The sequence below is a fragment of the Heteronotia binoei genome, chromosome 1, assembly GCF_032191835.1.
Source record: "Heteronotia binoei isolate CCM8104 ecotype False Entrance Well chromosome 1, APGP_CSIRO_Hbin_v1, whole genome shotgun sequence".
Classification (NCBI taxonomy): Eukaryota; Metazoa; Chordata; class Lepidosauria; order Squamata; family Gekkonidae; genus Heteronotia; species Heteronotia binoei.
In genome coordinates, this window is record NC_083223.1 from 254772253 (window position 1) to 254792386 (window position 20134).

General features: G+C 45.2%; 2 protein-coding genes across 3 annotated transcripts in view; one reads left to right on the forward strand and one right to left on the reverse strand.

Annotated features, from left to right (window-relative positions):
- COPA (COPI coat complex subunit alpha) overlaps positions 1-11285 on the reverse strand; it is a 56398-nt gene extending 45113 nt beyond the window's left edge. The window contains exons 1-6 of the mRNA XM_060253581.1: positions 11123-11285; positions 5950-6063; positions 5128-5201; positions 4551-4631; positions 4195-4271; positions 1866-1975 (exon numbers count right to left, since the gene is read on the reverse strand). Coding sequence (XP_060109564.1) covers positions 1866-1975; positions 4195-4271; positions 4551-4631; positions 5128-5201; positions 5950-6063; positions 11123-11162 — 496 coding nt within the window. The 5' untranslated portion in view covers positions 11163-11285. The remainder of the gene's footprint in view (positions 1-1865; positions 1976-4194; positions 4272-4550; positions 4632-5127; positions 5202-5949; positions 6064-11122) is intronic.
- A 3-nt stretch (positions 11286-11288) lies between these two features.
- Positions 11289-20134, forward strand: part of NCSTN (nicastrin) — a 43747-nt gene continuing 34901 nt past the window's right edge. Inside the window, exons 1-3 of one of the 2 annotated variants that reach the window (XM_060253593.1) lie at positions 11289-11681; positions 14185-14289; positions 17422-17545. In XM_060253593.1, coding sequence (XP_060109576.1) covers positions 11582-11681; positions 14185-14289; positions 17422-17545 — 329 coding nt within the window. In that variant the 5' untranslated portion in view covers positions 11289-11581. The remainder of the gene's footprint in view (positions 11682-14184; positions 14290-17421; positions 17546-20134) is intronic. The other variant, XM_060253602.1, reaches the window with a different exon arrangement.

The following is a 20134-nucleotide window of genomic DNA, read 5'->3' on the forward strand; positions in this document are numbered from 1 at the left end:
CCAGCAACCAGACCCAAATCGGTTCCATTTGCTCTCTGGCGTGGCAGAACAAGGTGGGACATTGTAGCCCTAGAAATAGCCATCTGGCAGTGACAGGACAGGGTACTCTCTGTGTGGCTGACTAGTCCAGTGGTCACTGGGACTGTTCCCAACAGATACAAAGAGACCCCATAATACTAGTGATGGAGAGCTCAGGATGAAGCAGAAAGCCACTATGAACCCAAGATGACTCCATTGTTTTAGGAATTAAGTGGCCAGAGGAACAGCCAAGAGCTGGTGTTGTGCAGCCAGCCGCTATCAACCAGTCTCCCTTACGGGACCAATCCCAATTGAGCTTACAGGGCCATTGTAAGGACAACCCCGAGTTTGGTCCCCAGCTAACACACGGGGAGAGGGAGGCGGCGACATCAGTGAAAAACAGCTCCGCCTCTCCAGCCCAGACAAATCTGAGTGCTGGGATTCTGCCAAGAGAGAGAGTGTAAATGGAGCAGCGAGAGCTGGTAGAAGAGACAACAAAGCTCCCCCATTAGTTGCCAAGGAGCAGAAGTCTTCCCCGTCCCCTCCCCACTGATACAGCTGGTCATATCTGAATGTGCGCTATGAAATTCCAACAGCCCCACCTGGCTGAAAACTGCAATTGAGAAAGCAACAATGTACAACTGGTTAAAATCATTAAAAACAACACACACACACCCTGCCCTGGCTCCTCCTTCCTTTTCCTCTTTTGCAACTAGAGCCTCTCCTATTAGCCCTAGCCCAGAAAATTCTGCCTCATTTTACAATTTTGCTTCCACTATGAATCTGTGCTTCCTGTCAAGGGACAACTCTTGCAAAAGGAGAGGACATCCTTTGAGGTCATGCTTCAAAGCCAGCACCTTAGCTGGAACATACCCCCTTCTCCAAGGAAGCCTGGGAGTTCTGGCTCCTCTGTGCTGCATCCAGCAAATTCCCTTCTCTAACCAAGAACCAAACACTCCCCACCCTCATTACAAAGCCTGTTCTGAGGGTGTGTGCAGTGATCATGTGACAAAAGGGTACCTCCAGATACATTAGACTTCAAGGGCTTCCTTCCTGGGGGGTATCTGTTGATACACTTCCTTACATATTACACTCATTTCTGCCTGTGCGTTTACATAAACTGCTACAATACAGCAGTATATTAGCTGTGATTCAGGATGCCTCAGTTCAAATCTCTTATTTTCTTTCAACTCGTTAGGTAACCTGAGATAACCCACTCTTTCTCAGGCTCTTTTCTGTGGTATGGGAATAATAACTGACGCACCTCACAAGGCCATTGGAAGTAAAGCACTTGCAGCATTTCTCAATGTGGAAAGTGATATGTGAATGCAGAGTGCTATTACATTTTGCACAGGGGTTCTCCAATAGCCCACTAGAAATCAGCTGGTAGGTGGAAATCCAAACTCCAGGTGGGACCTGGAGATCTCCTGTTATCACAGCTGATCTCCAGACTACAGAGATCTGTAGAAAATGGTATATTTGTAGGGCAGATTCTATGGCATTATACCATGATGTACTGCCTCTCCAGGCTTTACTCCCAAATCTCCAGGAATTTCCCAATTCAGAGTTGGCAACCCTAAAATCCACCACCAGGTACAAAGAAGCTGCAGTGGTAAAACCCCTGACATCATTCCCCCTACCTAGCACAACTAGGTCTTCTTTTCCGATGTCCTCAAGTACCGTCCATTAAACAAGCCTTTTGTCTCTTCCCATGTTATTCTGTCCAGCAAATACAACCAACAGCAGTTCTCTAGTCTCCTTAATTCCCTGTTTTACTTTCAACAATTGCAGTTTCCAGCTGGGTATCTCTGCTGGACATCCCCCCACACTTGACTTGAGCAGCTCACCAGAAATATCCCAAACGCGCACAGTCTGATCCAAGCTGGCTGACACCACCAGGTCTTCAGAAGGATGGAACTGGGCACACATGACGTAATGGTTGTGTCCCGTCAGCACACTAGAAGGAAAAAAGAAAACATCACTGAGTTCTCTCTCAGATATTTGCAGACAAAGGTTGACATTTGGAACAGCAACAGGTAATCTGGCAAGAAGTTAAACATCTGCGGTCGGGTCAGGCACAGACGGCTAAGAAAGGTTATCTTCACTACAACGCCCAGCAAAGAAGACACCCGACGCAATAAAGATGCAATCCAAAAATTGGACACGAAATACAAAAGAGGACTAGTCTAGTAACATGAATTAAATCTAATTCTTTCACTTTGACAGCTTATATATAAGAACAAAACACACATACTGCAACACGACAAGATTACAATCAGTTGGCAATATCCTACCATCCCTGAGTAGAAAGCACATGGAGATTTCCCACATTCCTTTCCCCTCCTGCAGCTCTTTCTGACCCCTGGAATAATCACTCCTGGACTCAAGAGACCCATGCAGAGAAAAGACTGTGCAGTCTGGAGCAAGGAGGGATTAAGGAGATGAAATCCAACCTCTTCCTTAGCGTAGCTGGGCTTGTGGAAGAGGAATGAGCAATGATTTCATGTCCTCCTCACACCTGCCCCTCCAACCTGCAGGGCTATCTCCCCAAATGGTCCAGTGACCCTCAGAATCATCCTTCCAGAGGATGGAAGGGGCTGCAAAAACAGATGAACATATGAAAACAAGGTTTTCCAAGCACACAGTGGCAGGATAGCACAGAATTTATAAAATAATCAAAATAAATAGGTTTCGGGACTGATTTGTTTAATCTTCTGCAATATATTGAAACTGTATCCAAACTACTGTCGGTGGACACACACCTTTAATACTTTACCTTTACATGGTAATTCCAGAGGTCCTCTTTTCCCAGTTGTCCCTTTTGAAAACCGCCCCCCAATGATGGGGCTAATCCTCTCAGATTTTTAAAAACTCAGTATGATCTAATGGGAATTCCAAACATACTGCTCAACCAAAGGAGTGATTTTTTTTTTTTTACAATTTTTGAAGCACATCTTCCTGGATGGTCTCTATTAAAGGTAAAGGTAGTTCCCTGTGCAAACATCAGTCGTTTTCTGGGGTGACGTTGCTTTCACAATGTTTTAATGGCAGACTTTTTACGGGATGGTTTGCCATTGCCTTCCCCAGTCATCTAAACTTTCCCCCCAGCAAACTGGGGACTCATTTTACCAACCTCGGAAGGATGGAAGGCTGAGTCAACCTGGAGTTGGCTACCTGAACCAGCTTCCGCTGGGATCGAACTCAGGTCGTGAACAGAGGGCTCCGACTGCAGTACTGCAGCTTTACCACTCTGCGCCACGGGGCTCTTCTGGTCTCTATTAGCTTTCTTAAAAAGTACTACTCCTCCCATACATGCACACCCTTGCCCTGCTATTTTGAAGGGTGTTTATTCTTTTTTTTTCATATGTACTCAAAAGTATTAAAGGACTTTAAACACTCTGTGACTGAGGTACCTGCTGTAGCCCCCTGATTTACAGGGCCAGGGTATCTGTGTGGGGGTGGGGGGAGGATGTCCTTCTAAGAGAACAAAATTCTAAACATCCAGGTGAACTGCATTAATCATACAATTTGCTTTCATATGATGCTTTGGTCTGTGTGATGCAAGGAGGGGGTACTTAGAGGGAATCTTTCTCTGCAGGACCAAGGTGGTCCTGTGGATGGACATATCACTCCAGTTCTGACATAGGTCTCAGAAACAGAAAAAGGGTTCAATCTAGATTACATTTCCATTTCTTCCTTCCCAGCACAACCCACTGACCGCCACAAAATGCTGCTCCGTTGAGACAGAAGACAACATGAGAGAGGTCTGCAATGGGAAAGAGAAACTGCCAATTTCATCTGGGTCCAATCCAATGTTCATAAAAATTATAATGAAAGCCTGAAGTATTTATCAAAATACTTTTAGCAGATACACCTGTTTTCATGTACCAGCAGATAGCCACCCTCTTCATAAAACACGTAGATATGTACCAGTGTAATCCAGAATAAGTCTAGACTACACTGCAACTACTCTACTTTAAAAGAGCCTTGTATTTTTGAGATATTTATCTGAAACAATCCAGACCCATAAAAACCATACAAATGCTATTATTAAAAGTGGCTTAATTTTACCTACAGACTAAGGAACAGAGTCTTGGGGGCTGTTTGAAGAACAACATTTAGAAACCACAAAGGGGAAAAAAAGGTGAAGATCCAAGAGAGAAAATTCTGTGTTACCAAACACAAGTTCTGGACTGCCAGTTCCAAACCCGAATAGTCTGATCATCAGATGCACTCAGGATCCAAGGATATTCCTACCAACAAAAACCAGAACAGACACATTTTTGTGTGTGTTTTCCCTTACATAATACATAAAACATGCAGTTTTGGCACAACCAGAGAGTAGAAATGCATTGCAGAGCAGCTTTTGAAGCCTTTCCTTTCGCTTTCTAACACTCAGGTCAAATTGATTCCACAGCTACAAAAGCTAATACAATACAATCCTCCCTGAAACCATTTGGCCAAGAGGCAGGTGTTCCCTTTTCAATCAATACAGGAAACAAATAACCCATCCAAAGTTCTGCAGGACTCACGTGGTGGAAGAAGGTGGTGCGGATGTAATCCAGGTGCCCCAACAGAGTGAAGAGACAGCGACGCAGTTTGTAATTCCAAACCTGAAGAATAAAACAGGCGCCATGGGGCAAGCTGCTCTCATCCCATTCAGGATGGCCATTTGAAGCTACCAAGTGGGTTCTGAACTCTTTGTACAAGAGAACCTAAGATCTATCTTACTAGACAAGGATGAGCAACCATCTAGCCTAGTACTCTGCCCCCAACAGTAAGTCAGCCAGATGTTTCTCAAAGCTCAGAAGCAGGGTATGAGGTCACCAGCTCTCCTCAGCTATTTGCTTCCAAACTACTGGTGCTGACTGGTAACACAGCCTCTAAACATGAAGATTCCACTTAGTGACCACAACAAACACCCACTGAAAAAGCTCTCATTTAAACCTGTCTAAGCCAATAACCATCTTTCATAGTATGCTTTCTCTGTTTCTCTCATGTTTATAGGAATCACGTAATTTAATCCTATTTCTGCCACTCTCCTCTCCATTTCCCTTCACTCTGCCACAAAAGTGCTGCTTCTTCAGATGTGAGGATACCCCTTGTTACCTTAATTTTGTAGTCATCTCCTCCAGACACAAAGAGGGGCTGCTGCTTGTGAAAATCAATACCTCTAACAGGGCCTGAAAAGCCACAAGAGATCATGGTTAATCATGAGGACACTATATTGCCTTTCTGAAAGCAATCTAGTGACCCAGGCACAATTTAGGTACCATCTAAACTGGCAGCTAGTAGCATCCCCGCAAAGTGGAACAAATAGTGAGACAGCAAGTTCTCCATCAGGTGTACTGCCTCGTGAAAGGAGAACCACTGGAGAAGGCAACAAGAAGGTTTTTGAAATAAAGAGAACTACTGTATGGTTGACAGCACTTAACCCATACATACTAGTGGAAGAATGGAAAACTGGGAAAATTCCATTCTCATGTGAATGATCACCTAGCTTACACACAAACCAATGCTGATTCCATGCGATCTATATAAATCCTAGAAATTTGCTGTGGGCAAATCAAGTCTTTTTCCCCTCCTTTTATAGCTGGAAATGGAATTATGCAGTTCATAATATTTACAGGTAATTACATTTCAGACACACAATCAGAACTTTCCAGAGAGTTTTAGTCGACTCAAATTCTTATCCTTGTTAATGAATTGCCTACTGCAAAGTTACAGATAGAGCTTTATAGTTTCAAAGTAAGCTCTTTGCAGAGTTACAGCACACTCTGTGCCAGAAAACTGTTCCCTAGCAAATGCTACTTCTCACACCCATCCATTTATTTTTGCACTTTAAGATGTACACCACCATTGTGATTTGCAACCGTCTGGATATATTACAGGCCCTACAACAATGGACCCCATGTACGAGCTTCCACTCACCATCATGTTCATCAAATTTGTCAATGAGGGTACACATCCGATAGTCCCAGAGCTGGATCACTCCATTGTGCAGGCTTGTTAGGATCCAGGGCCGCTTGGGGTGAAAGCTAAGCCCTGGGGGGAAAAATGCAGAAAAAGATTATTTCCAAGCAATGGTTTTTCTCAAGGAGCTCTTTAAATACATGAATAAATAAGTACATCTAAAAGGATGCCCTGCACAGAAGACACTGAGCCCTGCGCTCTCGGGATGGGGGAGCATTGGGAGCCACAGTCGTTTGTGGTCGCCTCAGCCACCAAATTCCAGGCCGTACTCAGTCTGGAGTGGTTGGCAGATCACGACCCATTTGTGCAATGGAGCGTCAGCGCGATCCATTTTCAAGACAGGGAATGCGACTAACGCCGGTGGGACAAAGCGTGGGGGCCCCACCCTCTCCCACAAGTAGAGGGACTGTGTTTAACCAGGATCTACATGGGGTCTTTGATGCCCAAGAAGCAGACGAACTACCCCCACACTGGGATACTGACTGTGCCATCGAATTAGTAGAAGGGGAGTCCCTCCCCAAAGGCGAACTGTACTCCATGAGTAGAGTAGAGAGGGAGGAGCTGCAAACGTTTCTAGAGCATAACCTGAAGTGAGGGTTTATCAGACCGGCCAAGTCCCCCCACGCCGCCCCCATTTTATTCCGAAAGAAAAAGGATGGCAGTTGAAGACTTTGCACGGATTTCAGAGGGTTGAATGCGATTTCCATGAGTAATGCCTACCCCCTCCCACTTGTAAGAGACTTGTTAAACGAAGTATCCCAAAGGAAGATTTTCACTAAGCTGGACCTCCGAGACGTTTATTTCCACGTCCAGATAAGGGAGGGGGATGAGTGGAAGATGGCCTTCAACATGCCATTGGGGCAATATGAATATCTGGTGATGCCCTTCAGGCTAAAGGGGGCGTCCGGAGCGTTTATGAATTTCATCAACGAGGTTTTGCAACGATTTTTGTATAAGGGGGTGGTCTGTTACCTGGATGACGTATTAATCTATTCACAAGACCTCCCCTCCCATGTCAAGTTGGTATGGCAGGTGCTGCAGACCTTGTATGAAGACAAACTATTTGCTAAGCTGTCAAAGTGCGAGTTCCACCGGATGGAGCTTGATTTCCTGGGATATAGAATCTCGGCAGAGGGACTGGGGATGGATCCCGCCAAAATAAAAGCTGTGGAAGATTGGGAGGCCCCCCCGAACCCGCAAACAACTCCAGAGCTTCCTCGGGTTCGCAGATTTCTACAGGGGGTTCATAAATAACTTCGCGGAGGCAACCCTCCCCCTAACAGACTTGCTAAAGACCAGGGGAAAGGGGCCGCAGGTGTTGAAGGGCAACGCCAGTCTAAATTGGACATCTCAGTGCCAGGCGGCTTTTGAGGAACTGAAAGCCAAATTTGTATCCGAGCCATGCCTGATCCACCCCAACGAAAATAAGAGTTTTGTGGTTCAATGTGATGCCAGCGACATGGCCCACGCCACCGTGTTGCTCCAAGAGGGGGAGGACGGAAAGCTGCACCTCTGTGCCTATCTGTCCAAAAAATTTACGACCAAAGAACAGAATTGGTCTGTGTGGGACAAAGAGGCCTCCGCCATTAAACTGGCCCTAGAAAAATGGAGGCACTACGTAGAAGGGGTGTGAGAGCCATTCAAACTGTGGACCGACCATAAAAACCTGGCGGCCCTAACTGAGTGTGCTAGTCACCACTTGCTCACAAACCCGGAAGGAGGTGTGGGCCACCTGATACTTTCTTTGAAACCCCAAAAGAATCCCTGGCGTGTGAGCCACCAGATGACGGATTACAATTGCAAAGCTTGGAGGAGAGGAAAAGGGGGAACAAGATATTCGTACTTAAGGAGTTGCGTGGTGAAGTAATCCGCCGGGTGCATGACTCAAAACTGGGGGGTCACTTTGACTTTGTAAAGACGGTCCACCTAGCGCAGAGGCAGTTTTGGTGGCCAGGCTTACGGAAGGACATAGCTCAATATGTAGGTGGCTGCCCCATTTGCGTCACAGCCAAGAAGCTGGGGGGGCCCTCCTGGGAAATTGCAACCATTACCCCCCCCCCCGCACTGAGACCATGGGAGTGCATATCCATGGACTCTATTACAGACCTGCCCCCCTCACAGGGGAAAACAGTAGTGAGGGTGGTGGTGGACACCTTTTCCAAGCAAGCTCACTTCATCCCGTGTAAACAGTCGCCCACAGCCAAAAAGGTAGCCAAGCTGCTTATACAGCACGTCTTCCGCCTCAACGCTTTTCTAAATAAGACACAGTTTACATCTCCACCAAGCACCTACTGGTTACTCAGAACTGTAAAAAGCTGGGCATGAAATAACTGGGGCTGTTCCCCATTAAACGGATTATAAATAAAGTGACTGTTAAATTGAATTTGCCTAAGAACTTAAAGTATATCCACCCATTTTCATTCCAGCTATCTCAAACACAGCCCTGGTCACTCGCCCTGGCACCTGCAGCAGCCACCGTCAGCTCCGATTCTGATACGTGGTCAAATTCATCAAGAAATTCTGAATTCAAATATGAAGCGGGGGGGAACTGTTTTACCTGATCAAATGGACCCATTTCCCAATCAGCCAAGCCGAATGGGTCCCAGCTTCAGAAACTAATTGCAGAAAATTAATCAAAGACTTTCACAATAAATATACAATCAAGCCGGGGGGAAAGGGGTCTTGGGGGGGCAGAATGTCAAGAGTCTACCCCACACTGTATCCTCTTGCCATAAACTAGCCAGACAATGTATACCAGTAACCCTGAACACTTTTGTAACTGATGAGTGAAACTGTCTGTATTCCAATCTGAAATATATAATTGCTGCTTTGCTGTGCTTTTGCTTTTGGCTAGTAGACGTATCCTTAAAATGTTATCTTAGAAGCTTGTTAACATGGCAACCAAGGTCGCACTGGAGGAGATCGAGGAAGCTAGTAGATAGAGCACTTGGACTGAAGGGGGGAGGAAGAGGGGTGTAGAAAGCCCGCCAAATGTACCCGCTTATTTTTGCCGCGCTTTGTTTGAATTTTATTTTATTTTATTTATACCCCGCCCTACCCCAACGAAGCGGGCTCAGGGCGGCTCACAGCATAAAAATTCTAACAATAAAATTCAGAATTAAAATACAATAGTAATTACATAGTTAAAACATTAATATTGATACATCAGTCCATATCAGTGTGCTATCTATAAACTTCCTTCAGTATTTCGGTGCCGGTCAGTTATAAGCCAACCGGAAGGGGACTGTCTTGCAGGCCCTGTGGAACTGTCCAATATCCCACAGGGCCCTGACCTCTTTCAGTAACTGGTTCCACCAGCAAGGGGCTGTAATTGAGAAGGCCCTGTCCCTGGCCTCCTTTGACCCAGGGATTACAAGCAGATTTCGAGAGCCAGATCGCAGTACTCTCTGGGGGACATATGGGAAGAGATAGTCCCTAAGGTAGGCAGGTCTTAGGCCATATAGGGCTTTAAAGGTAATAACCAGCACCTTGTACCAGACTTGGTATATTATTGGCAGCCAGTGCAGTCCCCAGAGGCCCGGCTGAATGTGCTCCCATCTAGGGAGCCCTAATAACAGCCGAGTGGCGGCGTTCTGCACTAGCTGCAACTTCCGGGTTCGGCACCGGGGCAGCCCCATGTAGAGGGCATTGCAGTAATCCAACCGTGAGGTGACCGCTGCATGGATCACTGTTGCCAGATCGTCCTGCTCCAGGAAGGGAGCCAACTGCCTCGCCCGCCTAAGATGAAAAAAATGCGGACTTGGCAGTGGCTGCTACCTGGGCCTCCATAGTTAAGGCAGGCTCAAGTAGTACCGCCAAGCTCTTGACCCTGTGCGCCACCGTCAGTGGCACACCGTCAAGAGCTGGAATAGGTAACGGCCCACCGAGGGTATACAGGTGGTGCCTTTAGGCTGGGACCCCAGTTTCAGCCTCTTCTTGTATTGCCTTAAGATTCTTGGAATAAATGTCTGAAGTTATCCTCTGCGTGTTCCTTGACTCTGAGGTCTGACAATGAAGATCAATACACACCTCCAATACGCATATCAATAAATGGCCTTTTAAAAACATAAGCCTTTTAGATTATTAGTAATAGCATTTACAGCATCATAAGATTTCACATTGTCACAGTACTTGCTACAACAGTTCAATAAAGAAGGTTTAATTCTCAGATGAGCCCGCCTTTGGCGGGGGAGGGCGGGGTATAAAAATAAAATTATTATTATTATTATTATTATAATATTTCACTTGGGGACTTACTGTGCAATCCTAAAAATACCTTCCAAGTCCACAGTTACATCTTAGACTGCAGTCTAAGCCTGTAGTAATCAGTGGTCTTAGGCCAGGCAAACTCCACAGAGGACTGAAGTGCCACACTAGCTTGTAAGCAATATTAACAGATACACAAGTCACAGCATACAGACAACTATCAATTTACTTGTCTATAACTTTCAAGTATGAGATATTTATCCACAAAAACATAAAGCTATAAAAACGAATAAATGAGCATGTTGCTGTTTCCATACTGACAGATACACCCTTTTATACATACACATTGTAATATATTTAAAACATGGACATTCACACAAAAAGAAGATATTCACTTAGATGTAAGGGGAATGCTATATACCTGTGCTTAGGTATATTATTGTTGTTGTTAACTGAACTTGATTAACTGCCCCATCCCAGCCTATGCTGGGTTCTGGGCAATATACAACATATATTAAAACAATATACACCTAAAAATGGCAAAACAAATAATTAAAATTATTTTTAAACTCTCAGATGATGCCCTATGCATTTTTCTGCATTCTGGACTGCCAGGGCGTCATGCTGGGATAAGAAAACAAAAACCGAAGAGGGGGGGTGTCAGAAAAGAGGTGCCAGCCCATTAACACACCGTTGCTGTCCTCAACCAAAAGATTGGCGGAATATTTCTACCTTACAGGCCCAGAGGACTTGCATAAGGTCTTTTCAATGTTTCAACTGACAGTTACCACATACTCTTTCCTCCCCCTTTTTATCTGACCCCTGCATAGATTTTTATGGGGACCACATCCTGATCTGACAGTGCCTCTGCCCATGCACAAGAAGGAAGGGAGGATCCTCAACCCGACCCGGGCCTTTTCGGTACCTTTCACGCGAGCCGACTTCGTCTCGAACTTGGTGAGCATCGTCGCCCAGCACCTCTCACCGCCTCCTTAGGCCCGGCAGCCCTCAACGCTGAGGCTGAAGCTGCCACCTCCACGTCACCGCCACTAGGGCCGCGTCTCCTCCAACACAGCACTTCCTCTTCCGCCAAGTAAATCATAAAGGAGAACGGAGCGTATTTGCCGCACCACAGAAAGCAGGCTGAATAGGGGTTTTTTTTTCCTTCTACAGCGGCCCCTAGTGGAGAAGAGGAGTAGACGCTTCAACAGCCGCTTGAGACAAAGGCCGAGCGGGAAGAGAGTCACCACCCCTGCCACCACAAATATCAGAGGCTAGAGTGTCCCATTCCATCCTTCCAAAACCATAGAGTAGCGGCCGGAGCGTCGCCCTAATACTTTGTGAAGGCATTAACGGGGAAAAGGAAGCGGAAGCTGCCGGCAAGATGGCGGCTATCGAGGAGGAAGAAATGGGGAGTAGCTGGAGAATACGGGGAGTCACCGAGCTGTTGCTTCGAGGGCTTCTTCTCTGCGCCTTGGCGGCGGGTGAGGAAAAATCCCCCACCACCTGGTCAGGCCCCGCCCACAAAGATTGGTGGGAGGGGAGAAAGTGGGTGGGGTCTTGGGAGGGGGGAGGTAAAGAGCTGCCCCTTATAGAGAGTGGCATTCCTTTCTGGGGGTGCGCCAGAGTCTGAGCAAGAGCAGGCTGGGTTTTCTTCAGCTTTGGAAAGTTGGAAAAAGGGGGAGCTTTGCCCATGGGATTTAAAAAGTTCAGCTGTATAACAGATTGAAATGCATCAAGTGTTTTTCCCCCTACCGGTTCAGGGTGGCTGGGGATTTGTGTTGTATGTTAATCCTCTAAAGAAGCCTGGGTGATGTTCCCTTTTGCTTTGTTCTGACCAGAAGGAGGCAGTAGGAAAAGTCAGAGGGTGAAGTGTTGTCCTAGAGCAAATTCCCATTTGCCCTAGAAGGGTGACCTTGGACTCCTCATGGCTTTTTCCAACCTAATTTAACTCTTAGGTTGGTTGTAAGGGGGGCTGGGTGAACCTTGGTCTCTTTGGAGAGAAGATATGTAAAAAATGCAGTAGAAAGATAGCATGTGGTTCTCTGCTAGGCATTTAAAGAGTTCATAGGGAGGTGACAGTAAACTCTCATGGTATCCACATATCTATGTACCCAATAATCTACCCAAATTAGTTCCTAAAACAACACAAAACCACCCAACCTAGCTCCATCCTTATAGACCTACCCACCTCGCTCCTTATTAATAATACAGTCAAAAACTCAATTGATAATAAAACCAGATTAATCTAAAACCTAAACTCAGTTGAGTCTGATTTAATAGGGGCACCACCCAATTTAATCTAAAAAGTGAGAGTCCACAGCTCCTACAGTCGGGTGGATTTCAGTTCCTTGGTTAAGGTAGTGTAATTCAGCGGCCAAGCACCTCCTGGTTAAAGCACCAGGCCATCGTCTGTGGAATGGAAAAGAGATGTCTGTGATATTCCCAATTAATTGGGAACACTCAACTCTGACCGCTGTTATTCGGAGGGACTTGCTAATCTCTGTTGCTCAACCCAAGCTCTTTGATCTTCTTCACTCCCCAGGAGCACACCAGAGCAGTCTTTCTCCTGATGCAGGTGCAAAAGGCTTCAGCTCCCCAAACAGCTATAAAATGGGGTCATCTCCAGGCCCTATAGAGATTGTAAGAGGGCCTCTAAACAAATAGCCTGCAGGTCGAGCACAGCATCCACTTGAAGACTTAGGTTATTCCCCCACCCCACCCGGGTCAGTACACAACAAATTTAGTGTGTAGGCAGACTGATATTTGACTAGTAAATGTTATCAGTTACTATGATGGATATATTAATTACATTTTAACATTCCCCTTCTCTGAGATCTAGTTAATGTGTCTATTTTTTAGGGGAAGAGTGTATAAAAATGAGGAAAGGGAAAGAGGGGTCACTCAGGTTTGGATTACATTTGTAGTCTGATTGCCTTCTGAAAAGGTCAGGCTGATTGTACCTGGATTGCTACCTCCTGCTGTGGTTTCACAACAACTCTTCTAAGGTAGACTAGGCAGCAAGGTAGAACTGGCCCAAGGTCAAACATTGAGCTTGATGGCTGAGTAGGGATTGAGCCTGGTCTCCCTATTCCAAGTTCAGCATTCTGCCTGTTGGACTGCTGCAACTTTTAGTGCAGAAATATACATGGAGATGAGGTGATAGAAGAACTGGTCAGTTATTTGGATTTTTGCCTGTGTCGCATACCTGTTGAAAGTACAAAGTCCTAGCCTGAAATCTGGATGACAAATCTATCATAAGCAACATTGATTGGGCAGCTGAGGGTGAAAAGTTAGCTAGAGAAGTGGGTGTGAAAGCAAATTTAATCCCTGTGATGGTAGGGATTCTCCCTTCTCTATACAAATTTGCCAAAACACTATCCTTGAGACTCTGGACATCATAGAGAGAGAAAAATAGCAAAGCTTCAACTTTGTGGCAGACTGAACCACAGCTAGCATTTTTTATGATGTGCCAAATGCTCCTAGATAGGGAGGAAAATCATTGTAATGAATGAGCAAGCAATGGGTGGATGAAGCAGTCTTATTTTTGGGGAATCCCAATTGTATGCTTTGCAGGAGTGAAGGCTTACTGTCATGTCTCGAGGCTTTTATCACATGAAGAGGAAGTCTGAGAATAGGAAATCTCTTTCATTGTATGTTCATGGGAGAAGTGCGCTGAGCAAGATGTTGAAAGGGGGTTTGTGAAACACCACTTCCTGACTTTGATGCTGTTGCACTGACCACATATTTTGCTTCATTACTTCAGTTAACTAGGCAGTCCCATGGATGCAAAGTGGCTTTCAGAACCATCACCTGTTTTTCCAGTTAAGGTTGTAGATGGGAGGGTGAGTCCAAAGGCCGAGTGTGATGTTTTTGATTAGCTGTGCAGAGATTGTCACCATTAACATCCTTCAGGGCCCTTCTGGCCTGCCTCATTGCTTCTTGGGCGGAAGTGATCTCTGCTGAAATCTGTTTCTTCCTCTGCAGGATCAGGGTGGTGCAACTCCGTGGAGAGGAAAATATACATCCCGTTGAACAGGACAGCTACGTGTGTCCGCTTAATGAATGCCACACATCAGATAGGCTGCCAGTGTGAGTATATCTTAGTAGAGAGCATGAGTAGTTGCTTAGGAAGTTTTCTTTATTAAAAAAAAATCACCTTTTCAGTGTGAGATTTACAAGGTGGGTATGAACAACTGCCAAGTTACATCACAAAAAACAGTCAAAATGCAACGAAAGCAGAAGAAAGGCAGGATTGAAATATATCCTCTGTTACAGCTTTGGTAGAATTTATTTATTTATTATTTATTTATTTAGTGGACTTATATCCCGCCCTTCTCACCGAAGTGTCTCATGGGCAGTGCAGTGGTTGGCAGACTCTAATCTGAAAAATGGGATTGCTTCCCCACTCCTCCTTCGCAAAAAACCTGCTGGGTAACCTTGGGCCAGTCCCAGTTCTCTCAGAACTCCCTCAGCCCCACCGACCTCACAAGGTGACTGTTGTAGGCAGAGGAAGGGAAGGAGATTGTAAACTACTTTGAGGTTCCTTTGGGTAGAGAAAATTGAGCTATAAGTCTCTTCTTGTTGTTCATTATGAACTGGTTCCTAAAAAGCCTAACAAAACAAATGCCATTCAAGTTTCCCTGGGGAAATATTCCAGTTACAGTGTGCCATCACCAAAAAGCTCTATCCCTCATCGCCTCCCACCTAACTTTTTGAAGTGGAAGGTAACTGGAACAGGGTCTCTGGTGTAGATCTCAAAAAATATCTTTGTATGGGAGCAGGCAGTCCCATAGATCTTTATGAGTCAAAATCATGACCCTGTATTGTGTTCTAATCTAACCTATGAATTCCACTGACTGAACCAGGTGAAGCTTCTGAGTACCCTTCAAGAGCTTTATGGACAGTGTACTGCAGACATTGAGCCTTACTAAAGCACAGTGTTACTAAAGCACTGCCTGCTGCAGTAAGGCATCCTCTGTCTAGGAGGAGTAGCAAATGGCTTGAGTTGGAGAAAGGTCATTTTATTTTATTCAGAACATTTCAGTCTCTTTTTTTCCCGCGTAAGACTCATTATGCTGCAGAAGGTTCTCAGGCTTGTGGGATCTCACTGCACCATTGACTCAAGCTTGATCTCTGCTACGAAGCACATTCTTGTCTAGGCAAGAAAGGATTGGAGCCTGGCTGAATTGGCAAGTTCCATTTTCTACTGCAGATTGTAAAGTTTTGCCCAGAATCTAGCACAAGACTTCTTGAATAAATGCAAAAGAAGCTTTTAATGAAGAATCAGGTAGCAAACACTTGTAGCAGGGGCATGCAAGACTATTTGTCTTGCCAGACTGACAATATACAAATGTTACAGCCCAGGTATAGGTTACAGGTTAACTGCCCATCATTACTCCAGTCTAACTCTCTCCCACTCAAAACTCTTTGAATTAGTTTCCAGACCATGGTGCTGCTTCTCTCCAAGGTCACATTCCAGCTTTCCAGGCATTTTCAATTGGTACTTATCTTCCGTTTCCAGGGCGATGAGATTAGGCTCTTGCTTCCCCCAATAAATTACACTAGTTTATGGCCTTACCAGTCCTAGTCTATATAAATCCATAAAAAATATAATGAATATATATAATGGTTAGTCAATGTTGACATTATAATACAGGGGTTAGTGCAGTACATGTACATAGATGCATATATGACTACATGGAACAATATGGTAGTGGATGTATGGGCATGCTTGATACAATTAGCCATTCATCAGCAATGACAATAATATTAGGAAAATCAACTGAACCACAAGATTGGAACAAATCATTGTCAGGGACTTGTACCTGACACAGAGCTACCCTCTCCCCACCCCCCGTCTTTCACAAGCCTTCCCCCGTCTCTGTGCCCCAGGGGAAGCATTTTGTGGCGATTGGTGGGGAGGGGGAGGCTAGAAAATTCTGTTCTGCCAATAGAAAGTTTAGCGTGAATTCAACCCAAAGGACACACGTCTTGAACTGCTGGTAATGATGGTGCAAACCAGGTGAAGCTGACACTGCAGGAGTCATCACAAAGCAGTGGAAAAGCACCTGTAGGTGCTGTCTTACAGAGAAACAGTTACATATTAATATAAATTTCTCTTGCCTTTCCCTTGTGGCTCAAGGCCCCTTATCACTCTAAAATAAAATCAGAAATAGTACAGGAAAACACTATTAATGCGTCTCCAATGAATAAAATAGGAGTCCATTGCACCTTTAAGACCAACTTAGTTTTATTCAGAACGTAAGCTTTCGTGTGCATGCACACTTCTTCAGACGAAAGCTTACGTTCTGAATAAAACTAAGTTGGTCTTAAAGGTGCAATCGACTCCTATTTTGTTCTACTACTTCAGACCAACATGGCTGCCTACTTGGATCTATCTCCAGTGAATGTCAGTGGTTAATATCCCATTAAATGCACAAGGACGTAAAAGTTTTCTAGTGGTTTTTAAAAACTTCCACAGAGAGTGCTCTTCTCACCTTCTGAGGAAGCCAGGTGGGAAGCACACCTGGAAAGGACTGGAGCTCTAGTGCAGTGTTTCCCAACCTGTGGGTCAAGGCCCAAAAATGGGTTACAGAACTTCAGAAAGTGGACTGCGGCCAACCTTCTCTAATAGCCACCCCTGCCTTTCCATCACTCTCTTTTATATTTTGGAAACCGAGATCTGACACTGGAAACAGTGTCTTCCATATCATACATTAGTTGGTATTTTTTCTTCACTAAATATACATGTTGATCAAGTAAAATGTGTCCTGATGGTTATTAAACTTCTGGGGGAATTAGGGAGAGTAATGGAGAAGGAAAGGGTGTTCAAAGCCTGGAATGTAACCTCTATATGCAAAAGCTGTGTATGTCAGAATACATGCTAGGGGTTCATAGTGGAGTTAGCTCCATCCTTTGCAAGATGTTTGTTGGTTTCTCAGAACATCTGGTTAGTCACTGTAGAAAATGGAATGCTGAGCTAGATCGGTGGGCTAGGCCTGGATGGGTCACCATACCAAGTATTTTTAGCCTGGTGAGTCACCATAGTGAGAAGAGTGGTAACCACTGCTTTAGCAGATGTTGAAAAAGGCTGGAGGAACAACCAAAAGCTGGAAGCTACAAGACCACAGCTGATGCAGCAGATTATAAGGGGAGAGATGGTCCTTTACATCTGTTGACCTACTGTATTAAGCAACATCTGTCTTCTTTTTGTTGTTGCAGCCTCCATGAATGGAGACACTGGCGTCATCCATGTGGTGGAGAAGCAGAAAGATGTACAGTGGGTACTGTCTGATGGCCCTCATCCCCCATACATAGTACTGCTAGATGGAGAACTTTTCACCAGGTAACAAGTTGTCTGCTTCATGGAGATCAGTGAGGGGGAGGGGCCAGCGCCCAGCTTCTCCAACTGAAAGGACCAAGTAGTAAGGGACATAAAAGAGCTCTGCCTGAGGCCCAGAAGAGTGACTGCTAGTCTGAATAGACTATGTTGATCTTGATGGACCAAGGGTCTGATTCAGCATATGGCAGCTTCTTGTGTTTGTGTGGCCATGGCTCAGGTAGATTGCCTGCTTTGAGGCACAGAGTTGCAGATTTGATCCTCGGCATCTCTGGCTGAAAAGATTTCAGGCAGCAGCTGTTAGGACTGACCTTCCTGAGCCACAGACCCTGAAGAGCTGCTGCCAGTCACAGCAAGCGATATGGAGCAGCTCTGTATGTTCACGAGCCCTGCATTCAGCCATGCGTTCAGCAGCACATTCACAGGCTGAAGGCCCCAGGTTCATTTGTGGGTGGCACCTCCAATTAGATGTTGAAAGTGATGTGAAAGTCCTCCGCTGAAGGCCCTGGAGAGCTGCTGGTGATCTGAGTAGACAGTACAGACCTGGATGTGCCAATGGCCTGATTCAGTGTAACAAATAACAGGGGTTTTTGGTATCACCAGTATAACAATCACTTAACACTAATTAAAACACAGTTTTTCTCCAAAGGAGGTGTGGCAATGCTAGATGAGCATATAAACTCAGTTTTGTTGCAGTGCTTATAAATGTTCTTTCAGTTTTGACCCCTGACGGTTTTAATATCTGTATAGTCCATTTCATTCCTTTTTCAAAGAGATTTATGCTGTACTTCTTTGAGAATCCGCTGTCTTTATTGGCGTCTTGTGTTTTGCCTCACTGTATCTCATTGCACTGGCCAGCTCAACTGATCACACTCCACTTATCATTCATTTAATACACCGTAGTTCCAAGTGATCTTCTCAGTGTTTCGCTGAGCACAACACCATTTGGTATTCTGGATCAGTCACTCCCGTGGTTTCAGTATTTGTTGTCTGCTGATTCAGTGTAAGCCAGCTTTATGTGCATTCGTGTGTGTATTCGTCATTTGTTACATTCATGTCAGCTTTCTTTAGGAAAGCTCAGAGCTTATTTTTTCTGCAGATCAGTTTTGGGCCAAGATGATACCACTTACCTTTTGCAGCACAAGCATCATTCTATCCAGGATGACTGCAACATATGCTGCAGTCAACCATATTTTCCTATAGCTGTATTTGTTTTCTATGTTTTTGTGGCTCAGTCCAAGCCAGATTGAAGTGCTGTTAGTTGCCCTGAGCCCATTAGGGGAGGGCAGGATATAAGAGCAATAAAATAAAATAAAAAGTTGATTGGTGGTTATGCTAGTCAGGGGAAGCAGAAGAGCTGAGATTCAGCCATTTCTGGAGCGGGTTGCTCATTGCTTGATATTGAGCGCATTGGTCTGGCTATTCTTTTAGATCCGTGACTTCAGAAGGAGGCTCAAGTTTGCCCAAATTTGTTTGGTGTGCAAACTGTGTCCTTTATCCATGTTCTGATCAACCAGTTGCATTCGGTTTGCCCTGCAAGAATCTGCCTCTGAATACAAACAGCAAAGGTTAGGTAGGGTTCCTGACAGATATAGATCACGGAGAATATGTCAGGCTGCTTTTATATTGATTCAGTCTATCAGTTCAGTAGTGGCTACATTGACTGGCAGTGGCTTTCTAGAGTTTCACGCAGAGGTCTTTCGCATCAGCTTTTACCTGCTCCTTTTAACTGGATGCTGGAAATTGAACCTACAATCTTCTGCGTGTAAAGCGGATGCTCTTCCACGGAGCCATGGCCCCTTGCCAGTTTTTAAAAAGCTACAGTGGCTGCCCATTTGATTTGTGGGACTGATCAGTGTGCTCATTATTGCCTCACATACCTAAGTGCAGTCAAGTTGCAACTGACTTACAGTGGCCCCAACAAGAGGCTTTCAAGGCAAATGAGAAGCGGTGGGGGGTCACCATTGCCTTCCTTTACAGTGTCCTCCTTGGTGGTTTCCCATTCAGTTAGCAACCTTGGTTAGCTTCCAAGATCTGTAGAGATGGGGCTATACCATACCAATGTACATCCAGCTTTATTTTCTTGGTGCTGGCTATTGTATGGGATCCTGCCCTATATATATGTGTGTGTGTATGTGTGTATTTAAAAGGTAAAAGTAGTCCCCTGTGCAAGCACCAGTCGTTTCCGACTCTGGGGTGACGTCGCATCGCAACGTTTTCATGGCAGACTTTTTATGGGGTGGTTTGCCATTGCCTTTCCCAATCATCTACACTTTACCCCCAGCAAGCTGGGTACTCATTTTACTGACCTCAGAAGGATGGAAGGCTGAATCAGCCTCGAGCCGGCTACCTGAACCCAGCTTCCACCAGGATCAAACTCAGGTCATGTGTGAGAGAGAGAGAGAGAGATATTCCTGTCTTTAGAAGTGATGGGGGGGGGCTACCAGGGACGGGGACTCTTCAGTGTTGGTGGTATGACTTGAAATCCCCCATACACACACACGCCTTAGGTAGCATGTCTTTGGAATCCCCCCCCCCCCCCAAAAAACCAACCCTTAGCTGGACAGTCATTGGGCACAGGCTTTTTTGGTGATT